At 42.2% G+C, this 12,623-nt stretch overlaps 1 protein-coding gene across 2 annotated transcripts; it reads right to left on the reverse strand.

Annotated features, from left to right (window-relative positions):
- Positions 1-4,242: 4,242 nt before the first annotated feature.
- On the reverse strand, positions 4,243-10,352 carry LOC147904213 (110 kDa U5 small nuclear ribonucleoprotein component CLO-like). 2 transcript variants are annotated; one of them, XR_015542149.1, is made up of 12 exons: positions 9,385-10,352; positions 8,514-8,582; positions 7,250-8,440; positions 7,013-7,111; positions 6,712-6,870; positions 6,401-6,486; positions 6,019-6,217; positions 5,803-5,913; positions 5,372-5,578; positions 5,162-5,277; positions 4,592-4,825; positions 4,243-4,437 (listed from the first exon to the last, which is right to left on the reverse strand). XR_015542149.1 is itself a non-coding variant. In XM_087385352.1 (11 exons), the coding sequence occupies exons 1-10, from the start codon at positions 10,168-10,170 to the stop codon at positions 5,182-5,184; spliced, it is 3,003 nt and encodes a 1,000-aa protein (XP_087241478.1). In that variant the 5' UTR covers positions 10,171-10,352; the 3' UTR covers positions 4,243-4,825; positions 5,162-5,181. The 2 variants fall into 2 exon arrangements, 1 of the variants encoding a protein (XP_087241478.1); XM_087385352.1 differs by having other exon boundaries at positions 4,243-4,825.
- Between the last annotated feature and the right edge of the window lie 2,271 nt (positions 10,353-12,623).

Here is a 12,623-nt window from a genome sequence, read left to right on the forward strand (position 1 = left end):
GAAGCTCTCCATCGCAAAATCATTTATAGCCAAGGTCTACCTAATTTCATAAAACAAGTGGGTGAGAGAATCGTTTAATACTAACCATTTCTTGAGAATATGTGTCAGCTTATTGAGCAGGTTATTATGAAGAGATTTTAATAGCTTAGTATTCGAAAAAGACGGTTTTGAGCATGAAGAGATATTGAAGAGGCAGTGCAATGGTACTTCTGCATTTCAAATATTCAGCATCAAGAGGAACCAAAACTTAGAGATGAGATTTAAGTTCTAATTCAAAAGAGATCATGGACTATCAAGAGAAGACGATTGGCAGATTATGAAGAGGTGATGCAAATGCAGAAGTAAAAGAGAAAGAGACAAGAGAGGATCCAAAAGAGGACTTCTTCCCATTCAAGCAGGAGGAGTGTCATGACAAGAGAAATCACTAATCCGTGATTAGCAAACATTAGAGCATTATTATATATTATACGCCTATGGTGTAGCATGTATTTGTATTTCTGATGGACATCGACTGATTTGTTATTGTTAGAAATCAACCAACAAAGGACACGCACAGCGGAAGATTGACAGAATAGCCCAAGAGCTCACACAGTGTGTGTGGGGTGTGGAATCACAAACTTCTTTAACTTATGTGCATCAACTAGTTGTGCAGACTCATTAATAGACAATAATCCAGCCAGATATAGAAGCTACCAAAAACTTATATTTCCGTCCAAAACTATGGACACAAGTTACAACAAAAGAGAGATAGATCCAAAGTGTGGTACTTTGATCTCACCACACGTACTTCTACTATCTACCGGATATCTCTAGACTTGAGCCCGTGTGCTCCACCTCGAGCGTATGTAGACTCTCCATCCTTGATCCTTGATCCTTGCTGTCCAAGATGACAGTCAAAAGGTTCAGCCCTTGAGAGCTCAGTCTCCAGCACACCTTCTACTCTCCTTCACCTCCAAGATGAGGCCCAAGGAAGTGTCTTCTGGCTGCTCCTGTCTGCTGCCTTTTCTGCTGAGTTGCTGGATAATGAATGCCCTTCCAAAGGAAGCTGATTTTATAGCCTCTAGGGCCCCTTGCAGTAGCCGACTTTTCCTGACCAGAAAACCGACTTTGTCTGCCCCAAAAAACCAACTGGTTGGCTGCCCCTACCAGCACAACCACGGCCGTATATAAGGGTCTTTATTGGCCCTTTCCAAGCCTTTGTTCCAGGGCATAAAGCCCTCCATTTATTGCAGGGTCCAGCCCCTCCTGTCCTGCCCTCTTCTAGGCATGGTAGGCTGGCTGGAACCAGCCCTATACCTGGCCGACCAGGCTGCTGGTCACCCCCTCCATGTTGCGCCACATACAAGGCCTGCTCCAGGTTGTTTTCCTGCCCACACCCACTGCCACGTGGCTCACCATTTAAGAGCCTACCTCCTGGGATATCTTCGCCCTTTGGTGCAGCTCCAAACATGCCTCTAACAGACAAGATCCAGGCTGAACCTCCATAGCCAACTTTCCGTCCATGAGCTTCATTTGTTGCAGCCACCATGGCTCCTCTAGGTTCTTCCTTCTTGCAGCCATAGTGCTGCACATGTGGCCTTCACTCAAGACTGAAGTCCACCTTCCCCATGCTCTCCTCATATGGGGGCTTACAGATGAGGAGGTGACCTTTCCAACAGCTATGGTGGTGGATCATCTCAGTAGATAGAACTAGTCGCTTAAGGTAGCATCAAATTTGGACATGTCATACTTATTTTATTAATAAAGAGGTGCACACATGTATCTAGGTCCTAGGGGCAATAGGAAGGGAGGGGTGCATTAAGGTGCATTGAATGGTAGATGCATGGGTCATACGCTAAGGGTAGCTGTAAATGGGAAGATGGAACTTGAATGATCTCAAGAAACATGAATGAAAGGGTATCATCCTTTCATTTTGAATCTCACGTAGCATTCTCTCTACTCACCTTGCATTCATCAACCATCTCTCTTCCGCCTTGCATGTAGGTCGAAAAGAGAAACAGGTACTCCATAGCCAACTTTTCCAACACCCCCTCTTACCGACACATCTAGGCCCAATGACAACACGTCAATGACAATGCTCCAGTAACTCCCTGGTCATAGTCCTTTGGAACATTCCGATGTCAAACTTTTCCTGGCTTTCATCCAATGGCTCCTACTCCACCAAGTCGGGTTCCGCACACCATCCTAATACACAAGCCCATCTCTGATAGCACCTCCTGCCACCACCACCTTCAGTCACGTTCCCACCTTCGAACTCGAGCGATCCAAACGCCACCATCTTCCAGTTGTTCCCCTCATAATGAGTGAATAACTTGGAGTCTTTCAAGCACCATGCTTTGAGGGTCTGTTTCAACCCACCCTTCCTTCGCAACAAAAGAATATCTCCAGATAACCTGGACCACGAACTCTCACTGAGCTCTCAAGCAAGTACTCTTCTGGCTTCAGTACACCTTGTCCATAACCTTCCAACAATCTCTATCCAAGATTTGAAAAAGCACCCTTACTTTCTCTTCTGCCTTCGAAGAAGGCCCATTCCTTCCAATTTCTCATTACCTGAGACATATGAAGATGACCAAAGCCCCAAATTTTGCTGAAATAAAGCAAATGTGACAAAATAACATGCAAATCTAAGAATATTTCGCAATCTACCAACAATAGATCCAAAATCCCCAATGTCGGAATGGAAATGAAATCGAAATAGGAAAAAACTGCAAAAGCCCCAAAATGTGACCAAAAGGAGCAAATGTCCCTGCAAAATCTGCAAATGTGACACAAAAGCCCCAATTTCTAGAGCAAAATCACCTCAATGTCACTGCAATGTGTGCAAATGTGACACAAAAGCCCCAATTTCTAAAGCAAAATCACCTCAATGTCACTGCAATGTGTGCAAACGTCACATAAAAGAGGGTGAAAAGCTTCGAATCCAACTGTACCAAGCAATCTGAGTCAAGAGGGAGAGAATTCCAGCCAAATGGTGCTAGAGCAGGTTGAAGCACCTAGAGGAAGGCCCAAATGACTGAAAAGAGTCCAGATCTGAGCAAAAAACCTCCAAAAACAGCCCAAAAGTGCTTGAAATCAACTTCTGACAATGTACGGATTCCTAGCAGCATCGTGCACTTGTCCGTACAGGTCTATACAGCCATACGGACAAAAACATTTCGGCCGGGCTGGTGCAGGACGGGGTCACTTGTTGCAGGCAGCTCAGAAATTTCAAAAAACGTTGAAATCGAACCTCAAAAAGTCAAAAAACTGCCACTGGTTACTCTGCCTAAAAAACAAGTTTTTGGCGATGAAATGAGGCACCAGGCTGAGCTGGAGAAAAATGGCAGGTAGGAGCAATGGGAGAGCACGAGGGAAGGCAGGTAGGAGGAAGAGAACCTGCTCTGATACCACTGTTATCAAATTGGGTGCAAGAAGCAATGGAACGGGAGTGGAGTGCGGGAAGCAAACAACAAACTTGCCTAACAATCATGCTCCCTTCACTATGTATTCTTCCTCAGATTGTGTATGCTCTCAAATTCAATCAATTACTTCGCTGCTATTCAAGTACATAAATACTAATGACCAAGAAATTGCAGCTATTTAGTTTGTGATATGCAACGGCTGCACCGTGAGTTGCACGAGAGGCAGCCTATATGGGTAGCAAGAGGGGCCCAGCAAGGAGTGCTGGGTAGCCCTCGAAGATGGCAAGCTCTAGGCTGGAGAAGAGCCCTAAAGGGCTCAAATGGAAGGATATGATTGGGCTACTTATATGCCAAGGCCTAGCCCGCCAGAAGTATGGGTCAGCCAGAGAAATAGGTCTTTCAGTGGGCCTTGTAAGGATCATCCTGGAAAGACTGCACGTCAGTCTGCTTGTTGCCAACAACCAAACACGAGGTCATTGGACAGAACCAGGTATATGCCTTTGTAATACTAGAATAAGTCCAATCATACAAATTTAGCTTTTTTGTTGTTCATTGGACAGAACCAGGTAGGCCAGATTTGAGGCTGAGGCTTCTCTCAGATATTGTCCTATTGTCCTAAAATCTGATCAGCATAATGTACTGGGACAGGCGATGCTGTGAGATACATTGAAAGGTAACACCCAATACAAAAGCACTTCACGATGACTGCATGGTGTACCACATGGCATACTACAAGTCCCATCTATGATCTCGCAGCTACGTGAAACTTCTCATCATATGAATATATGGATAGACTTATTCACACACGAGAGAAAAAAACTAAGAAAGTGCAATGATAAAGTACAGAAGGGAATTGTATTGATATAAGTGATGCAAGATATTGCCAAAGAACAACCTTTACATCAAATCTATAAGCCTGCAGAAACAGCTGCTTCTATAGGGCTATCGACTGTCGATCTGCAACAAAAAGGTCCTGCTATATGCTTTCACAAGGTAGCAGCCTGTTAATAGGCTTCTCTTCTCCTGTGCCTGCCTGAGGTGCCACACAAACCACAGACTAGATGTCATGCAAAAACCAATTTTGAGACATTGACATGCATGTTCAGGACTGTTGGTAATTGATCCAAATGCTCTTATTAAAAAGCACTCATCCTGGTAAAGTATAACTGCCCATTCTGATGCCGCACCTGCTGCTTCTCTACATATACCTCTGCAACTTCATCGCATCCTAGTGATCACCATCTTGGCTCCCAATTGGAACAACCACTGCGTCTGCTCCTATCATCTCTGCTCATCCAAATGAGGAGCACCTCTTTCCAAGCAGGCTTCTCAAACCCAACCAGTAGCGGCTGGTATATTGCGGCGGTGGGAACCATGCATGAAATCAACTACCTTCGACAAGCTCATAACTTTCCAGAAGCCTGAATAAAAAGGATAGATTAACTGAACTAATTTTAAACCATAAACTTCACAATCACATGAACATTTATACACACAAATTCAGAAAATCCGAAACTCATCCTTATTTCATCAGATGCAGGTCATGCAAAAGTTATGTCCACTTCACAATTTGTTAAGTCATACAGGTTTGATAATGTGATAGTTGGGACTCTGCTTAACTATCACATAATCAAACCAATCCTTCAAACTCGTTGGCCCACATGTCAGCCAGGCAGACCATGTACAAATAATGTGCCTAAACATGGCAAAGAAACTTTGAAAGGTGTTTCATTAAGAGACACGTCATGAAAACATACCTGATGCTCATGATCTTGAATCAGAGGATTTGCTGAAGATCAGCATCTTGTCTAGCAAGCTCAAGGAGCATGGGGTCATCAAAAAACTTATTGATGCTAACATCCTCACTCATGCCCTGTTTACAGGGCCACCGCAATAAGTTATTAACTAACAATTAACTAAACACAGGAGCACAAGTTACACAAACTAGTTAGAACAACACCATTTACCTTACGGCGTCTGGTCTTGACCATGAACTCCCTTGCCAGGTGCTGTGGGGGTGCAGGCTCTAGAGGTTTGAGTACAACAGACTTATCCAAAGGGTCTCCAGGCACTATAGCCCAGTGGTCAAACACAGAAAGGCAGAAGGCTTGACCTTGAGTATGATACCGCAGGTCAGTCTCAAATCCAAAGGACTCTATAACTGGTAAAAATGCCTGTGAAAAAAATATATATATGTGTGTAGATATCGAATAAATCAATAGCATACATATTGTAAACTTAAGGAAACAGATATTGAAATCTGGGTACGGAAGTCATCAGATAATTTTTTTAATTTAAACAACTAAAATTTGAATATGCGCAAGAAAGCAATGACTCATAAGTAACTATAAATCTTCTTAAGTGTCACTTCTCAGAGCTGATAAAAGGTAAACCTTACCTTTACAACATATGCAGGCGTTCCAGGCTTCGGCACATCACCAGTGGCATGCCCACGGCGTCGCGAAAGCACTGTGTAAATAGCTGCAATACAGTCTGCTGGTGTTTGAATCTGCAAAAGACATAGTCATGCTGAGACAGAAAAGTTTGTACTACCACAAGATATCATTCTTGCAGGATCTTGGACAAGAACATAACGTACATAGCTGTAACCAACCTCAACATAATAAACTGGCTCCATGAGCCTAGGTGTTGCCATGAGAAATGCAGAGTATGCCACCCTCCTGGAGGTTGGAATAATTTGACCCCCTCCACGATGGAGGGGTTCTGGAGCTATGGTGGCATCGAGAATTTTAAACTTCACATTCCGAATTGGTTCATCACAGAGAGGCCCTTCACGAGCACCCCACTGGAAACTGAAAGGTTGACAATTGGCACAAATAAATACTGCTATCTAGAAATGATAATCCATACCAGAACTCAACCGGCTGGAATCCAACCATATAAAGAAAGTTTCACCATCCAAAATTGCACATATGAGGACTTATATGTTAAGTCAGCATGACTTCTGAGATCAAAGTTTAGATGGGTGCACCTACCCTTGTACAATAGAATCTTTGACTGCACTGAGCAATTCCTTATCAACTTCACTAGGCAGAGTGTCATCCAAAAGAATATTGGGGCCCTGTGAACAATGCAAGAACACCATAAATGACATTGCCGTAAAAGAAAATATACACCATACCAAATAAATGCTTCATGCAGTAGACAACCTTGGATTACATATGCCTAGATGAATCCAGAAACATTCCCAAACTCATCCTCTAAAAACACAACACAGTGCAGTTTCAACCTTGGATTACATGATCACTGAGATTTGAAGCCACTTTGCAAGATTTACAGAGTATACCTGCTTGTCAGGACCAAAGGCCCAAATAGACCGAGCAGCAAGTAAATCCCAGTCATACTTCGTCTGGAAGAAATCACCTAATTTTTTACGAGGCCAGTCTATGCTAACGACTCCATTTTCGATGTCTTCTGCTAAGCCTTTCTCCAAAGGTTCTGCAATCTGAAAGAGATTATCAGGACAAGTCTTACTTTAGCATTCCCCATGATGTAAGGTTTTAGACAGGAAACAGGTTATCAGGACAAATCTTATTCAGATGATATTGATTTCCATAAATGTGACAGAAATGAAGAGCAAGACGCACCATTGTAATCTTGTTTTTCTTGTTGGGTGTCTCTGCAAAACACTTCAGAGATGATGTTTCTACAACAGTTTCACAAAAAGACACAACAGGATCTGCTACCTGCATTGCCAATAGTGTTACCATCTAAAAGGGAACCAGAACAAGGTGTAATCATCAAAAAATCATCTTCATCTTGATCCAATCTAACGCAAAATAAAACTTAGACCTTAATTTAATTGTATGCAACATAAAACTTACTTTCACTTCAACCTCAGAGTATAGTTCCCTCAAATCTTTCATTATGGAGTCCAGATAGATCTCTCCTGTCCCAAGGATAGTATGCTCCCCTGACTCCTCAACCTTCGTTATGGCCAGAGGATAACTTTTGCTTATTTTACGAAGGCCTTCGACCATCTTTGGCAGCTCGCTGGGATTTAAAGGCTCCGTTGCGGTTTTTGCTACTGAGAGAGTATTGAACCGAAGTGGTCGAAAAATGTACACATCTTCATCCAGAAACTCAGGGCACAACGTTGCTGTTTTCATGATTGAAGCATCCACACCTTCAATTAGAACCCACGAACCTGCGGGGGCTTGGCTGATCGGTATCCGATAGCGCGCTTGATGGATCCACAATTTAGTCACTTCCTTTACAGCCATATCTTCTTCGTCATCTGGAGAGTAGCCCTCCCCTAACACACGTACAGTCTGCCCTGTGCTTAGGGTACCACTTAGAACTCTTCCAAATGCGTCAAACACACTACAATCTGATTTTGGATACAGCTTTGCCACATTGACCATCAAGGGTCCCCTAGAATTGCATTCCTTCATAGATTCCGCAAGATAGGAGTCCTGTGGCCCTGTATAGGTGTGCCCTACCCTAGTCACAGCAGCCTCTTTTGCAGATGGAATATGATGGACCAGCATGTCAGTGAAGCCAGTAGCAGAACCAAACACAGAGCTACAAGATAGCCTAAGTAAAGCCTTTACATTGAGCCTGTATGCTGCATTTGGTAGCGTTACTCCAAGCTCTGCTAATGTCATCTCCACGTTTTTCCTGTGTTCTCCTATAACTTGACTGTAAAGTTTGTAGAGTGGCTCTAGAATGAACTGCACAAAAGACCTCTCTCCACTTGGAGGAGCCTTCTTTTTAAATGTTCGAGTATCCGGATGAAAATACCAGTCCCCCCAAAGCTTAGACGCAAACTTTGCTGCATCAAATGGGATACCATGCAGCTTAACATATAGCTTAGCAAAAGATAAGAGAGTGAAAGACCATCCTGCTGTTGCACTTGCAAAGCAGACATTGCCAAGAACTGGATCCACGACAGGAGGACCATCTGCTCCAGTGGAAAAAGTCCCAATTAATTGATTAAGTTCATCTAAAGTATGTCGTAGCTTATGGTAAGCATCTGTGGGTGGCAGTTTCAGCTCAGTTATCAGCCTGTCCACCTGTCACACCCGGGTAGAAATAAATATGGCATATAAACTGACATCAATAACCCAACAAATATTCTCATTTTACCTTATTCACAACAACAACGATTGGTAGCCTTTCTTGCAAAGCATGCCGAATTGCCCTCTCTGTATTCACCTGAAAGCATGAGAAACCACAACCAGAAACCTTGTGTCATCTCAAGAATACTATACCCTCAGTAGTGCTACACTCAATAGAGTGCTACTGAGCATCTAGCACTGGGCAACTCTCACAACTTCACATTATATATCGTGAATTCAACTGACAACCCTGGCAAATTTAATACTGAATAGGCTAATTTTAAAAGTGAAAGGCACGAGAGCAACCATGAAACATTTTCATTCGCTCCTTTTTCAAATTACCAACAAGGCCAACAACCATGTACAAGATCAGCGAATTCAACAGAGCCAATCAGTTTTCAAAGAAACTCAATAGAAATTACTGAAACACTAATATAAGTGATATAAGCAAAGCATCCAGAAGACAAGTTTGCCTCCAAGAGCCTTTGAAACTCTAAAGAAAACCCTTAAGTAACGTCAATGCTCAAAAACATTCCTGTGCAAGTCAAAAGCTCCAAACCCTTTTAAACTTTACATCCGACATCAAAACAAAATCGATGGTTGACCGTGAATGCAGAAGAGCTACGGTCAGCCATGACTCCATGAGGAATCATCCAAAGGTTCTCTATGTTCAAATCAGCAATTTTTATCAGATATTCAATAAAGTCTTCTTGCAAATATTTTAATTTGCCCACAACCTAGAGGCTAGGACAGACATGTATAAAAGGTCACCACACACACACACACACACATATAACATAAACCTAATCGGATATTTAATAAAATCTTCTTGCAAATATGTTGATTTTCCCACAACCTAGGACAAACATGGATAAAAGGTCGGCACTTAGGCCACATACCATAACCCCTTCAACCGCGTCAACAATGAGCACCGCCCCATCTGCTAGTCGCAGAGCTGCTGTCATCTCATCTGAGAAATTGACATGACCAGGGGTGTCCATAATGTTACAAAGATAAGACTTCCCATTGCTATCCTCTAACACCAGGGACATTGGCACTGCTTTGATTGAAATTTGCCTCTCCTGTTCGTCAATACGGGTGTCTGTATAACGGAGGCTCTTCTCACTGTTTTGATCAAACGTCTTCATCTCATGAGTCTGCTCCACCAGCATATCCATGAAAACCGTCTTCCCATGATGAAGATGCCCTACCAAGGCAACGTTTCTGACTAATACTGGGTTCGACACCAGGCCCAAAAGGAACTCCGTGGAGACATAAGTAGGCATACTGCCATCTTTGATACCGAGTTCGAATTTTTTGGCCTTAACAGGCTTGATAATGGGCTCTTCAAGAGGCTGAGCATCCTCGTCCATGACAAGGGTTTCGACATTCTCCCCGTAGACTTCGACAGCTGTAGGGTAATACTTTCTGTCCTCAGCCAAGACAACGGCGTTATCGACATCCATGTCGTCCTCGGGACCGGCGAGCTCAGCGGCCTCGCTAAGCCAACCATTATCACCATCGCCTGCATCGCTTCGACCATCCTGCAAACGAGAATGGCGGTGAGGTTCCTCGTCGTGGTCAGCTTCCTCTTCTTCTTCCTCCTCAACTTCGGAATCCTGCTCGTCTGACTCTATGTCGGGCCCAATGTAGTTCCCAAACTCGTCATACAGACTCTCGTCCATGGTCTCTCCTGTTTGCTTGCAGCTCCCACAAATCGAACAACCTTAAGGTTTAAACTTGCGCTGCCGCTAAGATCTTGCGAAATAGGTTACTGCTACTCATGTGTGACGATTCTTTCAAGTTTATAGCGTTCACGAGAACTTTGATAGAGAAACCTTGGAAAGTCCTTTTGAGGTTTTAATGAATATATATAACTACAAATATGAAAACAAGGTGGCAATCCTAGAAGGTGAATGTTATGGTTATTACTTTTGTTTTGCATATTGATCATGGACTCAAAGCATACATTTATGTAATGGAATGGCTCCCATATATAGTCTTGGGGTAGTTGATATGCAAGTGGCATGTGTATTTGTTCTTGATTTGTCGAAGATTGTTGGAGTCATTATTGTCCTTTTTCATGTCAATGTTGAAGTCTCCAACAAGGATGGTGAATTTTTTTTGTTTGTATGCTTTTGAGAGAACTTGTTCTAATATTTCAAAGAGCAATTTATTATTTACTGGGGTGGTTTGTAAAAGTTATACTCACATTCGGACTTGGAGATATTTGATTCTGATATCTCAATCCCATAATGGGCATGGGCACAATACGAATGAAGTGTTATTCGTCTGTCTATGAAGGTGCAAGATCCAAAGGAGGAAAGTTCGGTAGAGGGACAAATGTTTCAGGCATGAAGTTGTCAAAATTCTTGTTTCGTGTCCCTTGCAAACATATGATGTCTGATGTTATCAAATTTTTTGTTGCTCTTATGTCCATGTTGTACTTAGTGAAGGATCATGTGTTTAATGAATGGATAATGATGTTGTATGTTTGGGGAATTTTCTTGGCTTCTCTTATTGTGATCCATTTTGATGTTGTATTCATTCACTGCATTTCATGTACGACATCTTTTCCACATGAAAGTTGTCATTGTGCAAGGGTTTTATTAAGTGGAGGCTATCAATATTTCTAACACGTGAAAGGGCAGTGTATGCAAGGCCATGTGAACTCACTCCTTTGGGAGAGAAGGCTAACCTATCCATTGTCAGTCCTTGTGCTTTGTGTATTGTACGTGCAACTACTGATTGTATAGGGAATTGCTCTCTTATTAGGATGCTTGTTTTGGAAGGTCCAATTTGAACTTCCTTTGCAATTTGGAAGATAGGGGTCCATTGTGGATGAATGTGGGTGGAGTATGCACTCATGTTTCTTTGTCTTGTTTGCAAACTGATGTCTTCACGTGGGAATTTAACCCAAACAATTTCTTTTTGGTCCCATGTGCTCATACTCATGAATACCCCATCAGCACCATTAACAAGACCGTCCTGTTGATTGATGTTCCTCGAGCAACGTTCTATAAGCATTCCCTCTTTTATGTGTATAGTAGTTCTTAGACCGTCAGTTGCTTTGGGGTCCTCTAAGATTTTCTTGCTATTGCAAATATATAGTGAAGTGATCAAAGGCATTTATTGTGTATGCTTTGCCCTATGCAAGTTCAAACACTGTTTCATTGTGTCTCTTCATTTGTGTATTTGTGTAAAAAAGAAGAGGGGAAATTGTTGTCATTTTGCCTCATGGTTTTGTTGAGCTCATAGCATTTGATTTTGTTTCGCCAATATGTGTTTGCAATGTTATCTAATGTGTCATCACTTTGTTTGAACACCCATGCATCTTTTAGTGGCTTTACTTGATTGGTAGAAGTCCCAACAAGTAATGATGTCCATGCCTCCAAAGAAGTCTACAAAGTTACTTTTAAGAGATCTCATTCAAAGGTCGGTGAAGTTAAGTGTCCATTTGCCAACTTAGGATATTTCATCGAAAACGAGTAGTTGAATATCAGTGCCCTTAGCATGTCGAGTTTGTCAAGTGGGAGCATGGTCAAGTCCTTGCTATGAACTGGCAAGTGGAGTGCTGAATGTATTGTGATGCCATTGATATTGAATGCTGCTTTTCCTGTGTAGGCTAACAATAGTACCTTTAGTAGGTCAATGTCACTATCTAGCATTTGTTGCTTGTAGATCCTCACTAATTCGTGAACTATGAGTAGAAGAAGGTAGTCTTCCCAGTTCCTGCTCCTCCTATACGGAAAAGGTTGATTTTCTTGTTCAGGGAGGATTATTTTGCGAAGGAGGACTTTGTCAAATATTTCCCTTTGTTCGTCATTTAAAGGTCTTATTTGCTTAAAGTACTCATAATTGGTGAATATGTCTTTCAGCTCTCTTTTCAAGAATAGAGTTGGTTTCTTTATATGGGATCTTATGCAAAGCACATATGTTGGAATGTCCATATTCAGTGTATCCATCCATTTATCCATACTAAGTGGAGTAGTGAAAGAGATAGAGGCCATTGCAAGAGTAATGTTATTATACATGTTTTTGAAATAGTTGTTCTTATCTGACTCCAATGGTAGTAATATCATTGTTTCATGAAGTGATGGTCTTGGATAATGGAACCTACATTTCTATTTGCTGTTTT

The sequence above is a fragment of the Dipteris shenzhenensis genome, chromosome 2, assembly GCF_047967505.1.
Source record: "Dipteris shenzhenensis isolate YYH24624 ecotype China chromosome 2, Dip_SZ_1.0, whole genome shotgun sequence".
Classification (NCBI taxonomy): domain Eukaryota; kingdom Viridiplantae; phylum Streptophyta; class Polypodiopsida; order Gleicheniales; family Dipteridaceae; genus Dipteris; species Dipteris shenzhenensis.